Below are 20,093 nucleotides of genomic sequence, written 5' to 3'. Positions count from 1 at the left end.
ATGGGAAAGTGGGGGGAACGGGCTATAATTAAAGTAGGGGGAAATAAGATTGCTCTGTGAGTCAGCACAGTCTCGATGGGCTGAATGGTATTGGCTTATTATTGTTTCTGTACCGACATATAGTGACAAGCTTGTCTTGCATACTATTGGGTCCTCAGCTCCCGGTGAGTCCAGGCCATCGATGACCTCCCCTCTTCATCGTCCTATGAAGTCGATGGGCTGGTTGGAGTTATCGATGTTTCTGTAATCCATTGCCTGGCCTGTACGGCTTCCCCAGAACCCCGTCCCGTTTCCACTTCCCACAACAGTGCGACAGCGGGGCTGGACCTTGCGAGGCCTTGCATACAGTTCACACCAATCAAACCATTACAGTGCATTCAGGTAGAACAAGGGGAAACAACAACAGAATGCAGAATGAAGTGTAACAACTACAGAGAAAGACAGACAGGAAGGTGCAAGGTCTTAAGGAGCTACATTGTGAGGTCAGGAGTCCATTTCATCGTACCAGGGTCTCTTCAATAGGACAGAGAACTGTTAGGACCAAAGGGCACAGCCTTAGAACAGACGGAGACGAGGAGGAATGTCTTCAGGGTATGACTCTGTGCAATTCATCGCCACAGACAGCTGTGCATTTAAAGTGGAGGTTGGTAGGTTCATGATTATTCAGTGCGTTGAAGGTTACACGTAGAGTAGTGTTGAGAGGGAAAATAAAGCAGCCATGATGGAAACAGAGAAGACCCGATGGGCTGAACGGCCTAATTCCTTATGCCGTTATGGTCTTCGAGTTGGGTGGGACGTGCTTTCAGTCTCCTATCTTCTGCCCGATGGAGGGAAGGAGAAGAGAGGATGGTCCAGGTGGGCTGACGACTTTACTGAGGCAGACAGAGCCCACGGAGGGACCCGGGCAGTATTTGTGAAATACAAGAGGGACAGAGGTTTGGTTCAGGGACTTGCTGAGATCTCTGTGCTCTGCTGGGATCCAGCAGAAACAGCCTGAACACCAGCTTCCCGACAGGATTCGGAGAGGTTGTGCGGGGGTGGGGGTTGGTGAGGGGATGTGCTGAGATCCAACAGGAACAGCCTGAACACCAGATTTCCAATGGGAATCGGAGAGGTTGTGATGGAGTGTGAAGCTCATCCAGCTTCCCAGCACTGGGCTTAGATGGGCTGAATGGCCTCACACGGGGCAGAATGATTCTGGGATTGTCTGGAATCAGTCCTGTTCATTAAGGCATCACTGAGGCTTCAAGTGCTCCATCCAACATAAACGCTGGGTCTCCACCGTCAGCTTTCTTTGTTCCATGCGAACTGAATCACAGGAACTGGGCCTCAAGAGCAGTTTCCCCAGGAACAAGCCACACTTCCTGCAAGGAAGCAGGCCTCTGATCTCTATATCCAAGCCGTTCTGAAGTACACTGCGCAGCCCTGTTCAGGCCAGTGGGACAGAGAGACACAGAGCTGGCTCGGGCAGGCCAGGAATCTTATGCCCGGGTACCCTGAGGGCAGCCATGGGCACGCTACTCCTCCTGGTCACCGTCTGCCCATTGCTGTGGGCTTCGGTTCTCCAGCCTCTCGATCCCAATGGAGCCAACGTGTGTCACTCAGGAAGGTAGGTCCTTCAGCTGAATGTATTGTGTGGCCTGGCCTGTCTGTCTCTCTCTTTCCCTCTCGCTCCCTGGCTCTCTGTCTGTCTCTCTCTTTCCCGCTCGCTCCCTCTCTCTCTCTCTGTCTGTCTGTCTCTTCCCCTCTTGCTCTCTCTCTGTCTGTCTGTCTCTCTCTCAGTCTCTCTTGCTCACCCTCTCCCTGCTTCAGTCTTTGTCTCTCTCACTTACTCACAGTCTCTGTTCGTCTCTCCCCGTTTCCATCTCTCATTCACTCTCTGCTTCTCTTGCTTGTTCAATGTCTCTTGCTCTGTATCCCTGTCTCTCTCTCTGCCTCTCTTCCTCGCTCGCTGTCTGCGTCTTTCTGTTTCACTCTCTGTATCTCTCTCTCCATCTCTGTCTGTCTTTCTCTCTCTCTTTCTACTTTTATCTCTCTCCCTTTCTGTCTCTGTCCGTCTGTCACTCTCACTGTTTCTTGTTCTCACTCTCTCTCTGACCCACTGTGTATCTCTGCCATCCCCTCTCCCACTGTTCCCTCCCCAGCACTGGAGTAGACATGACAAGCCTCATCAGCAGATGTGTCACCCCTCCCCGGACACCCCACACCTTCTGTTGATCATTTCGGTAACCACTTCAAAAACTCAATTAGGCATGATTTTCGATGTATAAAGCCATGCTGACTATCCCAGACAAGTCACCTGGTTTGTTTGGCTCCAGAGGATGTTCAGCAGTGTGTGAGATAATAACACGGTTAAATTACTTGCCAATTACTTGCTCCCCAGTGCCTCAGACCACACGGTTCCAGCCTTCACCACGGCCTGGGTCCCAACACGAGTTCTGGAACATCTTGGATCAAGTCCTCGGCATTCTTCAGCGGGAGGGTAAACAGCCGGAGGTGGTGGTCCATGCGGGTGGCAATGACATGAGAAGGATGCATGACGAGGGTCTGCAAAAGGAGTTCAGGGAGTTAGGTGCTAAGTTAGAGAGCAAAACCTCCAGGGTTGTGATCTCAGAGTTGCTACCCATTCCACACGCTAGTGAGGCCAGAACTAGGAAGGTTGTACAGTTTAACATGTGGCTAAGGAATTGGTGTAGGAGGGAGCACGTCAGATTTTTGGATCATTGGCTCTCTTCCAGGGAAGGTGGGACCTGGACTGAAGGGACAGTTGCTCCTGAACTGGAGGGGGCTAATATCCTAGTGGGAAGGTTTGTTGATGCTGCACAGTGGGGATTAAACTAGAGTTGCAGGGGGATGGGAACTAGAGGGCCAGAACAGATGGTGGAGAGGTTGAGGAGACCAATGTTGTTAAAACCTCAGAAAAGTCAGGGATCAAAAGGTCAAGCATGGTGGGTGGTGGGACTATTATTCTGAGATGCAAGCAGTATCGTAGGAAAGGCAGGTGAGCTCAGGGCATGGATCAATGCATGGAAGTACAATACTGTAGCCATTAGTGAGACTTGTTTGCAGGAGGGACTGGACTGGCAGCTCAGTATTCCGGGGTTCTGTTGTTTTAGATGTGGGAGAGTGGGAGGGATTAAAGGGGGAGGGGTGGCATTACTGCTCAGGGAAAATGTCACAGCATTGCTCAGTCAGGACAGTCTGGAGAACTCATCTAGTGAGGATTATGGGTGGAACTGAGAATTAAGAAAGGTATGAGCATGTTAATGGGATTGTATTACATTATATTGTATTAATAGGATTTAGAGGAATGAATTTGTAGAGAGATTGCACACCACTGCAAGAAACGTAAGATTGTTATAGTAGGTGATTTTAACTTTCCACATATTGACTGGGAATCCCACACTGTCAGAGGACTAGATGGGATAGAGTTTGTCAAACGTGTTCAGGAAGGTTTCCTTAATCAGTATGAAGAAGTTCCAATGAGAGAGGGCATGCGATACTAGATCTGCTATTAGGGAATGAGACAGGGCAGGCATCAGAAGTTTGTGTAGGGAAACTTCTCCCATCTGGTGATCACAATGCCATTAGTTTCACAGTAAATATGTTGAAAGGTAGGTCTGGTCCGCAGGTCGAGATTCTAAATTGGAGAAAGGCCAATTTTGATGGCATCAGAAAGGATCTGGCAAGTGTGGATTGGGATGGGCTGTTTTCTGGCAAAGGTGTGCTTGGTAAGTGGGAGGCCTTCAAAAGTGAAATTTTGAGAGTACAAAGCTTGTCAAAATAAAAGGTAAAGATAACCGATGTAGTTTTCAGGAGATATTGAAGCTCTGGTTAAGAAAAAAGGAGGTGCATAGCAGGTATATTCACGTATGAACAAATGAGGTGCTTATCGAGTATAAGAAATGCAAGAGAACATGTAAGAAAGAAACCAGGAAGATAAATGAAGGCACGAGGTTGCCCTTACAGACAAGATGAAGGAGAATCCCGAGGGATTCTACAGATGGTTAAGAGCAAAAGGATTGCAAGTAACTGGAAGATCAGAGTGGTAATCCATGGGTGAAGCCAAAGGAGATGGGGGAGATCATAAATGGATTTTTTGCATCTGTATTTACCAAGGAGTCAGACACTGAGTCTATGGAAGTGAGGCAAAGAGGCAGTGAGGTCGTGGACCCTGCACTGATTACAGAAGAGGAGGAGTTTGCTGCTGTGAGGCAAATTAGGGTGGATAAATCCACAGGGCATTGAAGCCTACGGGGAGGCAGGTGCAGAAATTGCAGCAGCCCTTTGTGAACATGCAGAGGTATTGAAATCATCCTTAGTGAAGATGAGGTGCCAGAGGATTGGAGGATAGCTAATGTTGTTCCGCTGTTTAAGAAAGGCTCTAAAAATAAACCAGGAAATTATAGGCTGGAGAGCCTGACATCAGTAGTGGGAGAGTTATTGGAAGGTATTCTAATCTAAGCAATTGGATATATTATTATTTAGATAGACATGGACTGATTAAGGATAGTCACCATGGTTTCATGTGTGGTAGGTCATGTCTAACCAATCTTACAGGAGTTTTCAAAGGAAGTTACCAGGAAAGCTAATGAAGGCAAGGCAGTAGATGTTGCTCACATGGACTTTAGACTATAAGATCATAAGACATAGGATTAGAATTAGGCCATTTGGCCAATTGAGTCTACTCTACCATTCAATCATGGCTGATCCTTTTTCCCCTCCTAAGACCCACTCCCTGGCCTTTTCCCTGTAACCTTTGATGTCATGTCCAATCAAGAACCTATCAAGCTCTGTCTTAAATACACCCAATGATCTCACCTCCACAGCCGCCTGTGGTAACAAATTCCTCAAATTCACAACTCTCTGGTGAAAGAAATTTCTCTGCATCTCTGTTTTAAATGGACACCCCTCTATCCTGAGGCTGTGCCCTCTTGTCCTAGATTCCCCCACCATGGGAAACATCCTTTTTACATCTACTCCGTCTGGACTTTTCAACATTCAAAAGGTTTCAATGAGAATCCTTCTGAATCCCAGTGAGTACAGACCCAGAACCATCAAACATTCCTTGTACGATTATCTTTACATTCCCGGAATCATCTTTGTGAGCCTCCTCTGAACGCACTCTAATGCCTGTACATCTATTCTCAGATGTGGAGCCCAAAACTGTTCACAATACTCAAGGAGAGGCCTCATAAGCACCTTATAAAGCCTCAGCATCACATCCCTGCTCTTGTATTCCAGACCTCCTGAATGAATGCTAACATTGTATTTTCCTTCCTCGCCACCAACTCAACCTGCAAGTTAACCTTTAGGGTGTTCTGCACAAGGACTCCCAAGTCCCTTTGCATCTCAGATTTTGGGATTTTCTTCCTGTTTAGAAAATAGTCTGCACATTTATTTCTACTACCAAAGTGCATGACCATGCATTTTCCAACATTGTATATTGTTTGCCACTATCTTGCACATTCTTGTAATGTGTCTAAGTCCTTCTGCATCCTACCTGTTTCCTTAACACTACCTGCCCCTCCACCAATCTTTGTATCATCTGCAAAATTGGCAACAAAGCCATCTATTCCATCATCTAAATTATTGATATACAGCATAAAAAGAAGTGGACCCAACTCCGACTCCTGTGGAACACCACTAGTCACAGGCAGCCAACCAGAAAAGAATCCTATTATTCCCATCCGCTGCCTCCTACCAATCAGCCAATGCTTTAACCATGCCAGTAACTTTCCTGTAATACCATGAGCTCTTAACTTAGTAAGCAGCCTCATGTGTGGCACCTTGTCAAAGGCCGCCCAAAAGTCCAAATATACAACATCCACTGCATCCCCTTTATCTATCCTACTTGCAATCTCCTTAAAGAATTCCAACAGATTCATCAGGCAAGACTTTCCCTTAAGGAAACCATGCTGACTTTTTCCTATCTTGTCCCGTGTCACCAAGTACCTCATCCTTAACAATTGGCTCTATCATCGTCCGGACCACTGAAGACAGGCTAACTGCTCTACAGTTTCCTTTCTGCTGCCTTCCTCCTTTCTTAATGGAGTGACATTTGCATATCCCTCTGATACAACATCTAACCTTGGGCATTCCCAACTACAGCCATCTTTCAGCTGTAATTCAGAGATGGCCACAACGTCATACCCGAGAATCAAGAGAAAATCTGCAGATGCTGGAAATCCGAGCAACACACACAAAATACTGGAGGAACTCAGCAGGCCAGGCAGCATCTGTGGAAAAGAGGACAGTTCACGTTTCAGGCCGAGACCCTTTGGCAGGACTCAGGAATCACACCTGACCATCTGTAATAGTGCACCAAGATCATCCACCTTATTTCTTATACTCTGTATGAGATATAACACTTTGAGTACTGCATTTGCTACCCTTTTTGATTCTGCATCCCTAATGCACTGATACTCACCCTGCTGGCTGCAATTATGTCCCATCATCTGCCTGCACTTCCTGACAGTCTGTCTGCATGCTATCTTTACTTTTTTTACCATCTGTTCTGTCCCGAGTTGCTTCAATCCGATTCCCAACACTCCTGCCAACTTAGTTTAAATCCTCCCCAATAGCTCTAACAAGCCTGCCTGCAAGAATATTGGTTCCCCTCAGGTTCAGGTGCAACTTGTCCCTTTTGAACAGGTCATGCCTGCCCCAGACGAGAGCCCAACGATGCAAGAACCTGAAGCCCTGCCCCCTGCACCAGCTTCTCAGCCACAGGTTAATCTGCCAAATCACCCTGTGTCTACCGTCACTGGCACATGGCACAGGCAACAATCCAGAAATTACTACCCCGGAGGTTCTGCTTCTCAGTTTTCTACCTAGCTCTCGAAATTCTCTTTTCAGGACCTCTTTGCTTTTCCTTCCCATGTCATTGGTACCAATATGTACCAAGACATCTGGCTGCTCCCCCTCCCCATCCAAAATGTTGTGGACGGGATCCGAGATGTCCCTGACCCTGGCACCTGGGAGGCAACAAACCATCCAGGTGTCCCATTCACGTCCACAGAATCTCCTACCTGTTCCTCTGACTATTGAGTCCCCTATCACGACCACTCCCTCTTTCCCTTCTGTACCACAGACCCATGCTCAGTGCCAGTAACCTGGTCTCCATGGCATTCCCCTGGGAGGTCATCCCCCACTACAGTATCCAAAGCGGTATACTTATTATTGAGGGGAATGGCCGCAGGGGTGCTCTGTGCTAACTGCCTATTCACATTTCCATTTCTCCTGACAGTCACCCAGCTACGCTCCTCCTACAGTTTCAGGGAGACTACTTCCCTGTCACTCTGATCAATTATCTCCTCACTCTCCTGTACAAGCCAAAGGTCATCCAGCAGCTGCTCCAGATCCCTAACACGGTCTTCAAGGAGCTGCAGCCGGATGCACTTCACGCAGATGTAGTTCCCTCGGAGACTCTGGGTCTCCCAGGACTCCAACATTCAGCACGAAGAACACACAACTGCCATTTACTACACCAGGTACAGTGAAAGAGAGAAAAAGGAACGTTAACAGAAGATTATCCAGAGCCGAAGCCTCCTTTGACCCAAGCCTAACACTCCTACCCTCACCAGTGGCCTACTCTCAACAGTGGCTACCCCGATTGTCCCTTCTGTACTTCAAACAAGCGTCACCGTCCTGTCAGAAATCTCGTTGCTGTGGCCTGCTCCTGCCACTGATGGGGCTGCCGGAATGAGCCCGAACACCCATGAGGCATTTAACAAGTAATTTGACAAGGTCCTGCATGGGAGGTTGGTCAAGAAGGTTCAGTTATTTGGCATTCAGGAGGAGGTAGTAAACTGGATTAGACTTTGGCTTTCTGGGCGAAGCCAGAGAGTGGTAGGAGATGGATGCCTGTGACTAGCGGTGTCCCAGGGGATCGGTGCTGGGTCCTTTGCTGTTTTGCCGTCTATATCAATGATCTGGATGATATTGTGGTTAACTGGATCAGCAGATTTGTGCATGACACCAAGATTGGGGGTGTAGTGGACAGCAAGTAAGGCTGTCAAAGCTTGCAGGGGATCTGGACCAGCTGAAAAACTGGCAGATGGAATTTAATGCAGACAAGTTTGGTAGGATCAGCCAGGGTAGGTCTTACACAGTGAACAGTAGGGCACCGAGGAGTGTGGTAGGACAAAGGAATCTGGTAATCCAGGCCCATAATTCATTGAAAGTGGTGTCACAGGTAGACAGGGTCATAAAGAGAGGTTCTGGCATGTTGGCCTTCATAGTTCAAAGTATAGTACAGCAGATGGAATGTTATGTTGAAGTTGTATAAGACATTGGAGTATTGTGTGCATGTTTGGCCACCTATATAACCATATAACAATTACAGCACGGAAACAGGCCATCTTGGCCCTTCTAGTCCGTGCCGAACTCTTACTCTCACCTAGTCCCACTGACCTGCACTCAACCCTCTGTTCCTTTCCTGTCCCTAAATCTATCCAATTTAACTTTAAATGACAACATCGAACCTGCCTCAACCACTTCTGCTGGAAGCTCGTTCCACACAGCTACCACTCTCTGAGTAAAGAAGTTCCCCCTCATGTTGCCCCTAAACTTTTGCCCTTTAACTCTCAACTCATGTCCTCTTGTTTGAATCTCCCCCATTCTCAATGAAAAAAGCCTATCCATGTCAACTCTATCTATTCCTCTCATAATTTTAAATACCTCTATCAAATCCCCCCTCAACCTTCGACACTCCAAAGAATAAAGACCCAACTTGTTCAACCTTTCTCTGTAATTTAGGAGATGAAACCCAGGCAACATTCTAGAAAATCTCCTCTGCACTCTCTCAATTTTATTGACATCTTTCCTATAATTCGGTGACCAGAACTGTACACAATACTCCAAATTTGGCTTTACCAATTCCTTATACAATTTCAACATTACATCCCAACTCCTATACTCAATGCTCTGATTTATAAAGGTCAGCATACCAAAAGCTTTCTTCAACACCCTATCCACATGAGATTCCACCTTCAGGGAACTATGCACCATTATTCCTAGATCCCTCTGTTCTACTGCATTCTTCAATGCCCTACCATTTACCATGTATGTCCTATTTTGATTAGTCCTACCAAAATGTAGCACCTCACATTTATCAGCATTAAACTCCATCTGCCATCTTTCAGCCCATTCTTCTAAGTGGTCTAAATCTCTCTGCAAGCTTTGAATACCAACTTCACTATCCACAACTCCACCTATCTTAGTATCATCTGCATACTTACTAATCCAATTTACCATCCCATCATCCAGATCATTAATATATATGACAAACAACGCTGGACCCAGTACAGATCCCTGAGGCACACCACTAGTCACCGGCCTCCAATCTGACACACAGTTATCCACCACTACTCCCTGGTGTCTCCCATCCAGCCACTACTGAATCCATTTTACTACTACGATATTAATACCTAACAATTGAACCTTCCTAATTAACCTTCCGTGTTGAACCTTGTCAAAGGCTTTACTGAAGTCCATATAGACAACATCCACCGCTTTACCCTCGACAAATTTCCTAGTAACCTCTTCAAAAAATTCAATAAGATTTGTCAAACATGACCTTCCGCGCACAAATCCATTTTGACTGTTCCTAATCAGACTCTGTCTATCCAGATAATTATATATACCATCTCTAAGAATACTTTCCATCAATTTACCCACCATTGATGTCAAACTCACAGGCCGATAATTGTCAGGTTTACTCTTAGAACCCTTTTTAAACAATGGAACCACATGAGCAATATGCCAATCCTCCAGCACCATCCCCGTTTCTAATGACATTTGAAATATTTCTGTCAGAGCCCCTGCTATTTCCACACTAACTTCCCTCAGGAAAGATGTCCTCAGGAAATCCTCTTTCCTACCTACAGGAAAGATGTAAATAAGGTTGAAAGAGTACAGAAAAAATTTAGAAGGATGTTGCTGGAGGATAAGGGTTATAGGGAAAGATTGAATAGATTAGAACTTTATTCTTTGGAATGTAGAAGATTAAGAAGAAATTTGATAGAGGTATACAAAATTATGAGGGGTATAAATAGTATAAATGCAAACATTTATACAACCAGACTATAACCAGTGGTCATGGGTTAAGGGTGAAAGGTGAAAAGTTTAAGGGCAATATGAGAGGCTCGTCAGTGTGTGGAAAGAGCTTCCAGCACAAGTGATCCATGCGAGCTCGATTTCAATGTTTAAGCAAAGTTTGAATAGGTATATGGATAGTAGGGGTATGGCGGGGGGGGGGTGCTATGGTCACAGTGAAGGACGATGGGAGTAGGTGGTTTAAATGGTTCAGTATGGGCTAGATGGGCCAAAGGGCCTGTTTCTGTGCAGCACTTCTCTGTGACTCTGCAGACCAGAGAGCTGATCTCTGGAGTGATGTGGGAGTGACTGAGGCAGTGTTTGTCCGAGTATGCATCAAGAATCCCAGTGAGCATCGAAGGGGAGCTCTCCCGTGGACAGCGTCACATCTCACCCAGAGGAAGGCTGGCTGGGTCACTCACACCAGTGCCGGGATATCACACAGGAGTTCCTGAGGACAATGTCCTGGGCACAAACATTGTCAGCTGCTTCATAAAACCTTCCTTTCAGCCACAGGTCAGGGTTGGTGAAGGCACCATGTTCAACCAATTCAGAGTAACACATACAAAAAGACTTGACAAACTTAGCAGGTCATAAATTGGGAACAGATGTTCTCAGGGAAATGCATGGCAGAAATGTGGTAAATGTTCAGGGGATATTTGCATGGAGTTCTGCATAGGTACATTCCAATGAGGGAAAGGATGGTAGGGTACAGGAACCGTTGTGTACAAAGGCTGTTGTAAATCTAGTCAAGAAGGAAAAAAGAGCTTACGAAAGGTTCAAAAAACTAGGTGATGATAGAGACCTAGAAGATTATAAGGCTAGCAGGAAGGAGCTTAAGAAAGGAATTAGGAGAGCCAGAAGGGGCCATGAGAAGGCCTTGGTGGGCAGGATTAAGGAAAACCCCAAGGCATTCTACAATATGTGAAGAGCAAGAGGATAAGACATGAGAGAATAGGATCAATCAAGTGTGACAGTGGAAAAGTGTGTATGGAACTGGAGGAGATAGCAGAGGTTCTTAATGAGTTCTTTGCTTCAGTATTCACTGCGGAATAGGATCTTGATGATTGTAGGGATGACTTACAGTAGGTTGAAAAACTTGAGCATATAGACGTTAAGAAAGAGCAAGTGCTGGAGCTTTTGGAAAGCATGAAGTTGGATAAGTCACCTGGACTGGATGAGGTGTACCCCAGGCGACTGTGGGAGGCGAGGGAGGAGATTGCTGAGCCTCTGGCAATGATCTTTGTATCATCAATGGGGACGGGAGAGGTTCCAGAGGATTGGAGGGTTGCGGATGTTGTTTCATTATTCAAGAAAGGGAGTAGAGATAGCCCAGGAAATTATAGACCAGTAAGTCTTACTTCAGTGGTTGGTAAGTTACATAGAAACATAGAAAACCTACAGCACAATACAGGCCCTTCGGCCCTCAAAGCTGTGCCAAACATGTCCCTACCTTAGAACTACCTAGCTTTACCCATAGCCCTCTATTTTTCTAAACTCCATGTAGCCATCCAGAAGGCTCTTAAAAGACCCTATCGTATCCGCCTCCACCACGGCTGCCAGCAGCAGAGGCTCACCAATCTCCTCTCCCACCTCCCACAGTATCCTGGGGTACATCTCATCCAGTCCCTGTGACTTATCCAACTCGATGCTTTCCACGCACTCACCACTCTCTTTGTAAAAAACTAAACTTACCCTTGACATCTCCTCTGTACCTACTTCCAAGCAGCTTAAAACTGTGCCCTCTCCTGCAAGCCATTTCAGCCCTGGGGAAAAGCCTCTGACTACCCACATGATCAATGCCTCTCATCATCTTACACACCTCTATCAGGTCACCTCTCATCCTCCATTGCTCCAAGGATAAAAGGCCGAGTTCACTCAACTTATTCTCATAAGGCATGCTCCCCAATCCTGGCAACATCCTTGAAAATCTCTGCACCCTTTCTATGGTTTCCACATTTGATGGAGAACATCTTGAGAGGCTGGATTTATGAACATTTGGAGAGGTATAATATGACTGCGTCCGGTGCTCCCGATGTGGCCTTTTATATATTGGCGAGACCCGACGCACACTGGGAGACCGCTTTGCTGAACATCAACGCTCTGTCCGCCAGAGAAAGCAGGATCTCCCAGTGGCCACACATTTTAATTCCACATCCCATTCCCATTCTGACATGTCTGTCCATGGCCTCCTCTACTGTGGAGATGAAGCCACACTCAGGTTGGAGGAACAACACCTTATATTCCGTCTGGGTAGCCTCCAACCTGATGGCACGAACATCGACTTCTCTAACTTCCTGTAAGGCCCCACCTCCCCCTCGTACCCCATCTGTTACTCATTTTTATGCACACATTCTTTCTCTCACTCTCCTTTTTCTCCCTCTGTCCCTCTGAATATACCTCTTGCCCATCCTCTGGGTCACCCCACCCCCCCCCGTCTTTCTTCCCGGACCTCCTGTCCCATGATCCTCTCGTATCCCCTTTTGCCTATCACCTGTCCAGCTCTCGGCTCTATCCCTCCCCCTCCTGTCTTCTCCTATCATTTTGCATCTCCCCCTCCCCCTCCAACTTTCAAATCCCTTACTCACTCTTCCTTCAGTTAGTCCTGACGAAGGGTCTCGGCCTGAAACGTCGACTGCACCTCTTTCTATAGATGCTGCTTGGCCTGCTGCGTTCACCAGCAACTTTGATGTATGTTGCTTGAATTTCCAGCATCTGCAGAATTCCTGTTGATGGCTTTGTCAAAGGCAGGTCGTGCTTGGTAGATGATGGTAGATGTAGTGTATATGGATTTCAGCAAGGCATTTGATAAGGTACCCCATGCAAGGCTCTTTGAGAAAGTAAGGAGGCATGGGATCCAAGGGGACATTGCTTTGTGGATCCAGAGCTGGCTTGCCCACAGAAGGCGAAGAGTGGTTGCAGACAGGTCGCATTCTGCATGGAGGTCAGTGACCAGTGGTGTGCCTCAGGGATCGGTCCTGGGACCCCTGCTCTTTGTGACTTTTATTAATGACCTGGATGAAGATGTGGAGAGATGGTTTAGTAAATTTGCTGATGACACAAAGGTTGGGTGCATTGTGGATAGTGTGGAGGGCTGTCAGACATTACAGCGGGACATTGATGGAATGCAGAACTAGGCTGAGAAATGGCAGATGAAGTTCAACCCAGATTAGTGTGAGTTGGTTCATTTTGGTAGGTCAAGTATGATGACAGAATATAGTATTAATGGTAAGACTCTTGGCAGTGTGGAGGATCAGAGGGATCTTGGGGTCCGAGTCCATAGGACATTCAAAGTTACCGCACAGGTTGACTCTGTGGTTAAGAAGGCATACAGTGCATTGGTCTTCATTAATTGTGGGATTGAGTTTAGGAGCTGAGAGGTAATGTCACAGCTATATAGGGCCCTGGTCAGACCCCACCTGGAGTACTGTGCTCAGTTCTGGTTACCACACTATAGGAAGGATGTGGAAACCATAGAAAGGGTGCAGAGGAGATTTACAAGGATGTTGCCTGGATTGGGGAGCATGCCTTATGAGAACAGGTTGAGTGAACTCAGCCTTTTTTCCTTGGAACGCTGGAGGATGAGAGGTGACCTGTTAAAGGTATATAAAATGATGAGAGACATTGATCATGTGGATAGTCAGAGGCTTTTTCCCAGGGCTAGAATGGCTAGCATGAGAGGGCATAGTTTTAAGCTGCTTGGAAGTAGGTACGGAGGGGATGTCAGGGGTAAGTTTTTTTATACAGAGAGTGGTGGGTGCGTGGAATGGGCTGCCAGCAACGGTGGTTGAGGCAGATATGATAGGGTCTTTTAAGAAACTCCTGGACAGGTACATGGAGCTCAGAAAAATAGAGGGCTATGGGTAACCCTAGGTAATTTTTGAGGTAAGGACATGTTCGGCACAGCTTTGTGGGCCAAAGGGCCTGTATTGTGCTGTACGTTTTCTATGTTTCTGTGTCATGCAGTTTCTATACCAGCTGGTACTCTTTCCCTCCCCTCTCCTTCTTAATCTGGCTTCTTGCCCCTTCCTTGCCAGTCATGATGAAGGGTCTCAGCTGAAACGTTGACTGATTACTCCCCTCCATAGATGCTGCCTGACCTGCTGAGTTCCTCCAGTATTTTGCGTGAGTTGCTCTGGATTTCCAGCATCTGCAGAATCTCTTGTGTTTCATCCACTCACAAGTCTTATTGGCAAAGCATCTAGTGCAACAAAGGGATCTGCAATACAGATCCGTAATCTGTCACAAGGGGGATGGCTTCAGAATCATATTCAGCATCACTGACATACTTTTTGTAAAATTTGTTGTTTGTGTAATCATCTGGTCTGATAATTATACTGTGTTGGATTCCATTCATACCTCAAAGGCAGTCAAATTTATTATAAAACTATATGTACTATTCTACCTTCAGATTTATTGTCTTCATTCTCAAGGGATCGAGTTTAACAGCCGCAAAGTCACACTGCTGTTCTATGAAACCCTGGTTATATCAGACTGGGAATATTGTGTTCAGTTCTGGTCGCCTCATTACACAAAGGATGTGAAACCTTTAGAGAGGGTGCAGAGGAGATTTACCTGGATTAGACAGCATAGAGTCATAGATACGTACAGCATAGAAGCAGGCCTTTTGGCCCATCTAGTCTGTGCCGAACCATTTAAGTAAGCTGTCTGTTCCCATCATAAGCATGACTTTTGAGGATAGGTTGAGTGAGCTAGGGCTTTTTTTCTTTGGAGAGAAGGAGGATGAGAGGAGACTTGATAGATGTGTACAAGATGATAAGAGGCACAGATTGAGTGCATAACCCAAGATCTTTTCCAAGGGTGGAAATGGCTAATACCAGGGGGCATGATTTTAACGTGATGCACCTTAACTCGAAACGTGGGCTAACCAGGGAGCTCCATCTGCCACTTCTCAGCCTGACTCGGCACCCCGTCAGTGCCCCGTTGTAACCCTCGACAACCCACAGCACCACCACCCTTCCCGTCATCTGACCCACCCTAACACTGAAGGATTGGATTGTCGGCCCGGAGAAAGGGGAGGGTGTCTGACGTGGCCCGAGTTTCCCACGTGTATCGCCAGCAATGAACACACTTTGCTTGTCTCGTAGTGGCCTGGCCTCGCTGAGTTGCTGCGCGGGGTGGAAACAACGGGGCAACGACTGCACAATCGGTAAGTGCTCAGTACAACTCCCGCCAAAGTCCAGACCTCCATGACGGGTCATTGGGGGTGGTTGGTAAAGCTGAGGAGGGGCCACACCGTGGGATGGATTGTTTATTAATTATTATTATTGACACGTGTATTGAATGCGTGAAAATCTGTGTTTTGCATGCCATCCACTCAGATCAGTTCATTACAAAGCTGCAATAGAGGGGAAAACAATAACAGAATGCCGAATAAAGTGTCACCGTTACAGAGTGGGCACCGCAGTGGTGTAGTTAGTGCGGCACGGTTCCGAGTTCGATTCCGGTGTCAGCTGTAAGCAGTTTGTACGTTCCTCCCCGTGAGCACGTGGGTTTCCTCCGAGTGCTCTGGTTTCCTCCCATGGTTCAAAGACGGACTGCTAGTAGTTGAACTGGTTATTATAAAATTGTCCTGGGATTGAACAAATGGCTTCTCGGGTGGCGTGGCTGTTTGGCCCGGGAGGCTTTTTTTTTGCGCTTTATCTCCAATTAAATAAAAGAATTAAAAAAGTTAAAAGAAAGTGCAGTGCCGGCAGACAGTACTAACGGGGCAGATTGTGAGGTCGAAAGCGGGGTAGAAGTTGCCCTTCAGCCTGGCGGGACGTGCTTTCAGGCCTTTGTATCTTCCGTCCACTGGGAGAGGGGGAAGTGAGAATATGCGGGTGCGCGGAGCCTTTGATTATATCGGCAACTTTACCGATGCAGTGGGAAGTGTAGACAGAGTCCATGGAGGGGGAGGGCGAGGGGGGAGGCTGGTTTCTGTGATGTGCTGAGCGGGGTCCACATCTCTCTGGAGTTTCTTGTGTCCTGGTCAGAGAGCCGCCGGCATACCAAGCCAGATTGCATCCGGATAGGCACTTTCCACAGTGAATCGATACAAATGGGTCGGGATCGACGGGGACCTGCTGAACTTCTTTCGCCTCCTGAGGAAGTAGAGACGTTGGTGAACTTTCCTGGCAGTGACATCGTGTAGCTGGACCAGGACAGGCTGTTCACATTGACGAACCTGAAACTCCCAACCCTCCCAAACTCAACACTGTTAATGTAGGCAGAACCCTGTGCTCCACCTCCCTTTCTGAAGTCAATGACCGGCTCCTGTCTTGTTGACCTCGAGGGAAAGGCTGTTGTCGTGACACCGTGTCACCAAGCTCTCTACCCCCTTCCTGTTCTCCGACTCGTACGGATACACCCCACTATGGCGGTATCGTCTGCAACCCAGTGGTCGGAGTCGGAGCAGAATCTGGCCCCGTTGCCAACAGCGGAGAGGGAGCAGAGTCGGAAACTGAGAACCACATTGCGGAGCATCAGCGTTTAGAATAATCAAGCTGCAGATGTAGCTGTCTCTCCTTACTGATTGTGATCTGTTGGTCAGGAAGTCAAGGATCCCACTGTAGAGGGAGATGTGTCCCAGGTTTGGCAGTTTGGGGGTCTAGGAGGGGCAGGCCTGAGCGAGTGTGAAGTAGATAGATACCGTGATCACACCTTCCCAATATGTGTGTGGGGGGTGTGGGGTGGTGAGATGGAATTCAGATGGGGGCTGGGGTGATGGTGGAGTGGGGGTGCGCTTCTGGCATGGTGGCAGGGTGTGGGATTGAGGGGCTGAGGTGGGGTTAGATAGGGTGAGATGAGAATGAGATGATGGGTGCTGGTGTGGTGGCCGGGTGGGATTGAGTTGGGGTAGATGGGATTGAGCTAGGGGTGTATAAGATGGCGGGGGTTGCTCAGTCTCCACACTGACCCCCCCCCCCCCACCGTATTCATGGTAAATGTGACGGGACAGCCACAGACCCGATGTTTCTTCCTGCAGCGATCTGTGAAGGGGGGAGCTCCTGTCGCCCTGGAGAGCTCTGCATCCGACCCCAGGAGTGTCGCTGTCCACACGGATACTTCGGAGCCAACTGTGTCACCCGTGAGTGGGCAGAGACCCAGTGAATCCCATCACCGGCCCGTGCTCACCCACTGCATCCCTTCCCTCATCCCACCCTCCCCTCCCGCTCCCTGCCTCCATTCTCCCTCTTCCCTCCTTTCCTTTCCTCCTCCTCCCTTCCCCTCCACTGGTACTGAAGGAGCGTCAGGTGGCCAGAGGGTTGGTACTGAGGGAGCGTCAGGTGGTCAGAGGGTTGGTACCGAGGGAGGGTCAGGTCGCCAGAGGGTTGGTACCGAGGGAGGGTCAGGTGGCCAGAGGGTTGGTACCGAGGGAGGGTCAGGTGGCCAGAGGGTTGGTATTGAGGGAGGGTCAGGTCGCCAGAGGGTTGGTATTGAGGGAGGGTCACACTGTGGGAGCGGCGGCATGAGGGATGACCGCACCGTTGGAGGGGCGTGGGATCCTGCCATGCGCTGTCCGCCGCTGCTCTCAGATGACAGGGCGGAGACAAGACCCAAACCCCTCCCGTTAATTGAGAAGCCCGTGGGGCGTCGGTAGGCGTCACATCAACGCAGACCTGTTTGTTTGTGTCCCGCAGGCTGTCCGGAGCAGTTCTGGGGCGCCGACTGCCGGGAGCTCTGCTCTTGCCACCCCCACGGTGTGTGCGATGCCGTCAGCGGACGCTGCTCCTGCCGGCCCGGCCGCTGGGGCCCCGACTGCAGCCGGAGCTGCAGCTGTTCGCACGGAGTCTGCGAGCCGGACACCGGCCGCTGCCGCTGTAAAGCAGGCTGGTGGGGTGCAGACTGCTCCCGGTTATGCCAGTGCCGGCGGGAGAGCTCCGAGTGCGACCCGCAGACTGGCCGCTGCTCCTGCTCGCCGCGCTGGTGGGGTCGGCGCTGTAACATCCCCTGTTACTGCGGCCAGTTGCCGTGCAGCCAGAGTGCCGGGGAGTGCCTGTGCCAGCCCGGCTGGTGGGGTAACCGCTGTGAACAGCCGTGCGCCTGCCTACATGGCAGCTGCCACCCCCGCAACGGCCGCTGCGTCTGCCAGCCCGGCTACCGAGGCAGCGACTGCGGCGAGCCGTGCGCCGCCGGTACCTACGGAGCGGACTGCGAGAATAGGTAAGAGCCAGGTGGGGTCCGTGGCGGCTTTTGTCACCGCGTGGCCGATACACACACACAAATGTACACAGACGGGTACACATGCACACAGACACAGACAGACAGACACAAACACACACACACACACACACACACACACACGCACACACTTGTACACAGATGGGTACACATACACACAAGTAATTTACATATTACTATTTAACTATTTATGGTTTTATTAATATTTATTATTTATGGTGCAACTGTAACGAAAACCAATTTCCCCCGGGATCAATAAAGCATGACTGTGACTATGACTATAAACACAGACACGGACACGCAGAATATATACTGTATATATTGATTGAGTAGAATTGCTGAGTGCGAAGATGTGACTGGAATTAGCTCCAAGTAAGGGTTGATGTTCTGTTGGGACGGTGGACACAACAGGGTTAAATTTCTGTTGGAACGGTGGAGACAACAGGGTTAAATTTCTGTTGGAACGGTGGAGACAACGGGGTTAATGTTGTGCTGGGACAGTGCAGACAATAGGGTTAATGGTCTGTTGGGACAGTGGAGACAACGGGATTGTTTCTGGAGCCGAGAAGGTTGAGGCGATATTTAATGTAATATTTCAAGCCAGGAACAGAATATCGCAAGGTGATATCCCCAGAGTTGATGAGCCGGGGAAATAGAGGAATCTGACTATTCGGCCCGAATGCTCCATGCCAACCAAGATTCCCATCTAAACTGGTTGCATTTGGCCGAGTTTCGCCCATAACCCTAACCCTTTCCTATCCGAGTTCCTGTCCAAATGTTGTTAATCTACAGTACCTGCTCGACCGCTTCCTCTCATCAACCTGTGCCCTCGTGTTTTTAGCAGCCCCTCCTTGGGAAAAGTCTGTCAGCTTTTACCCAGTCTGTACCCCTTATGATCTTATATACTTCTATCAGGGCATAGAGACAGACGGAGGCTCCATGTCGCAGTTCATTCCCCCGCGCACAAAATGCTGGAGGAACTCAGCAGGTCAGGCAGCACCTATGGAGAGAAATGAACAGTCGATGTTCCAGGCCAAGACCCGACATCAGGGCTCCCTACCTCCTTCCCTTTCTCCCATGGTCATCTTTCCTCTCTTCCTTTTTCTGCCCTTCTCCCCTTTCACCAGTCACCTCCCAGCTCCTAATGCACCCCCTCCCCGACCCACCCAACTTCCCCCTCATCTATCACCTGCAGCTTGTAGTCCTCCCCACCTTCCTTTTCCGGCTTCTCCCCCTTTCTTTCCAGCCTTGATGAAGGGTCTCGGTGGGACGGCGGAGCAGACTCGATGGGCTGAATGCTCTATTTCTGTTCCTATGTCTTGTAGTCTATGGTCTCTCCATAGATGCTGCCTGACCTGCTGAGTTCCTCCAGTGTTTTGTGCGTTGCTCTGGATTTTCCACACCTGCAGGGATCCCTCTGTTCAGCGGCTGCGTGACAGAGGACTCTGGTCTACCCCAGCTGTTTCTGGGGACACGCAGCGAGACAGACACTGTGTGGCCTTGGAAGCCCATCAACTCGGCGAAAGACGTCCCCGGATCTGGGCGAAACCAGCACAGAGAGCTGTCCGCGGAGGACCGGCCGACTGGCAGATTGCGGGCTGCAGCAGGACGTGCACAGGGGACTCGGGGAATCTTCGTGCAGCCGCTGCAGGGGGCTCGGTGGGGAAGAACCATGGTCAGACTCAAAATCAGAATCAGGCTTAATATTACTGGCATATGTCGTGAGATTTGTTCTTCTGAGGCAGAAATACAGTGTAAAGCATAATAATTTTAAAAACTAAAATTTCAAAGTAAATTTATTATCAAAGTAC

The 20,093-nt window shown here is 48.6% G+C and overlaps 1 protein-coding gene across 1 annotated transcript in view; it reads left to right on the top strand.

The window, feature by feature from the left end:
- The first annotated feature begins 1,419 nt into the window (after positions 1-1,419).
- scarf1 (scavenger receptor class F, member 1) overlaps positions 1,420-20,093 on the top strand; it is a 33,546-nt gene continuing 14,872 nt past the window's right edge. The window contains exons 1-4 of the mRNA XM_063031974.1: positions 1,420-1,609; positions 15,207-15,268; positions 17,087-17,188; positions 17,742-18,264. Coding sequence (XP_062888044.1) covers positions 1,509-1,609; positions 15,207-15,268; positions 17,087-17,188; positions 17,742-18,264 — 788 coding nt within the window. The 5' untranslated portion in view covers positions 1,420-1,508. The remainder of the gene's footprint in view (positions 1,610-15,206; positions 15,269-17,086; positions 17,189-17,741; positions 18,265-20,093) is intronic.

This window comes from Mobula hypostoma, chromosome 23 (genome assembly GCF_963921235.1).
Source record: "Mobula hypostoma chromosome 23, sMobHyp1.1, whole genome shotgun sequence".
In the NCBI taxonomy this organism is placed as follows: Eukaryota; Metazoa; Chordata; class Chondrichthyes; order Myliobatiformes; family Myliobatidae; genus Mobula; species Mobula hypostoma.
The sequence above is the reverse complement of the archived record's forward strand: the minus strand, read 5'-3'. Positions and strand labels throughout refer to the sequence as shown.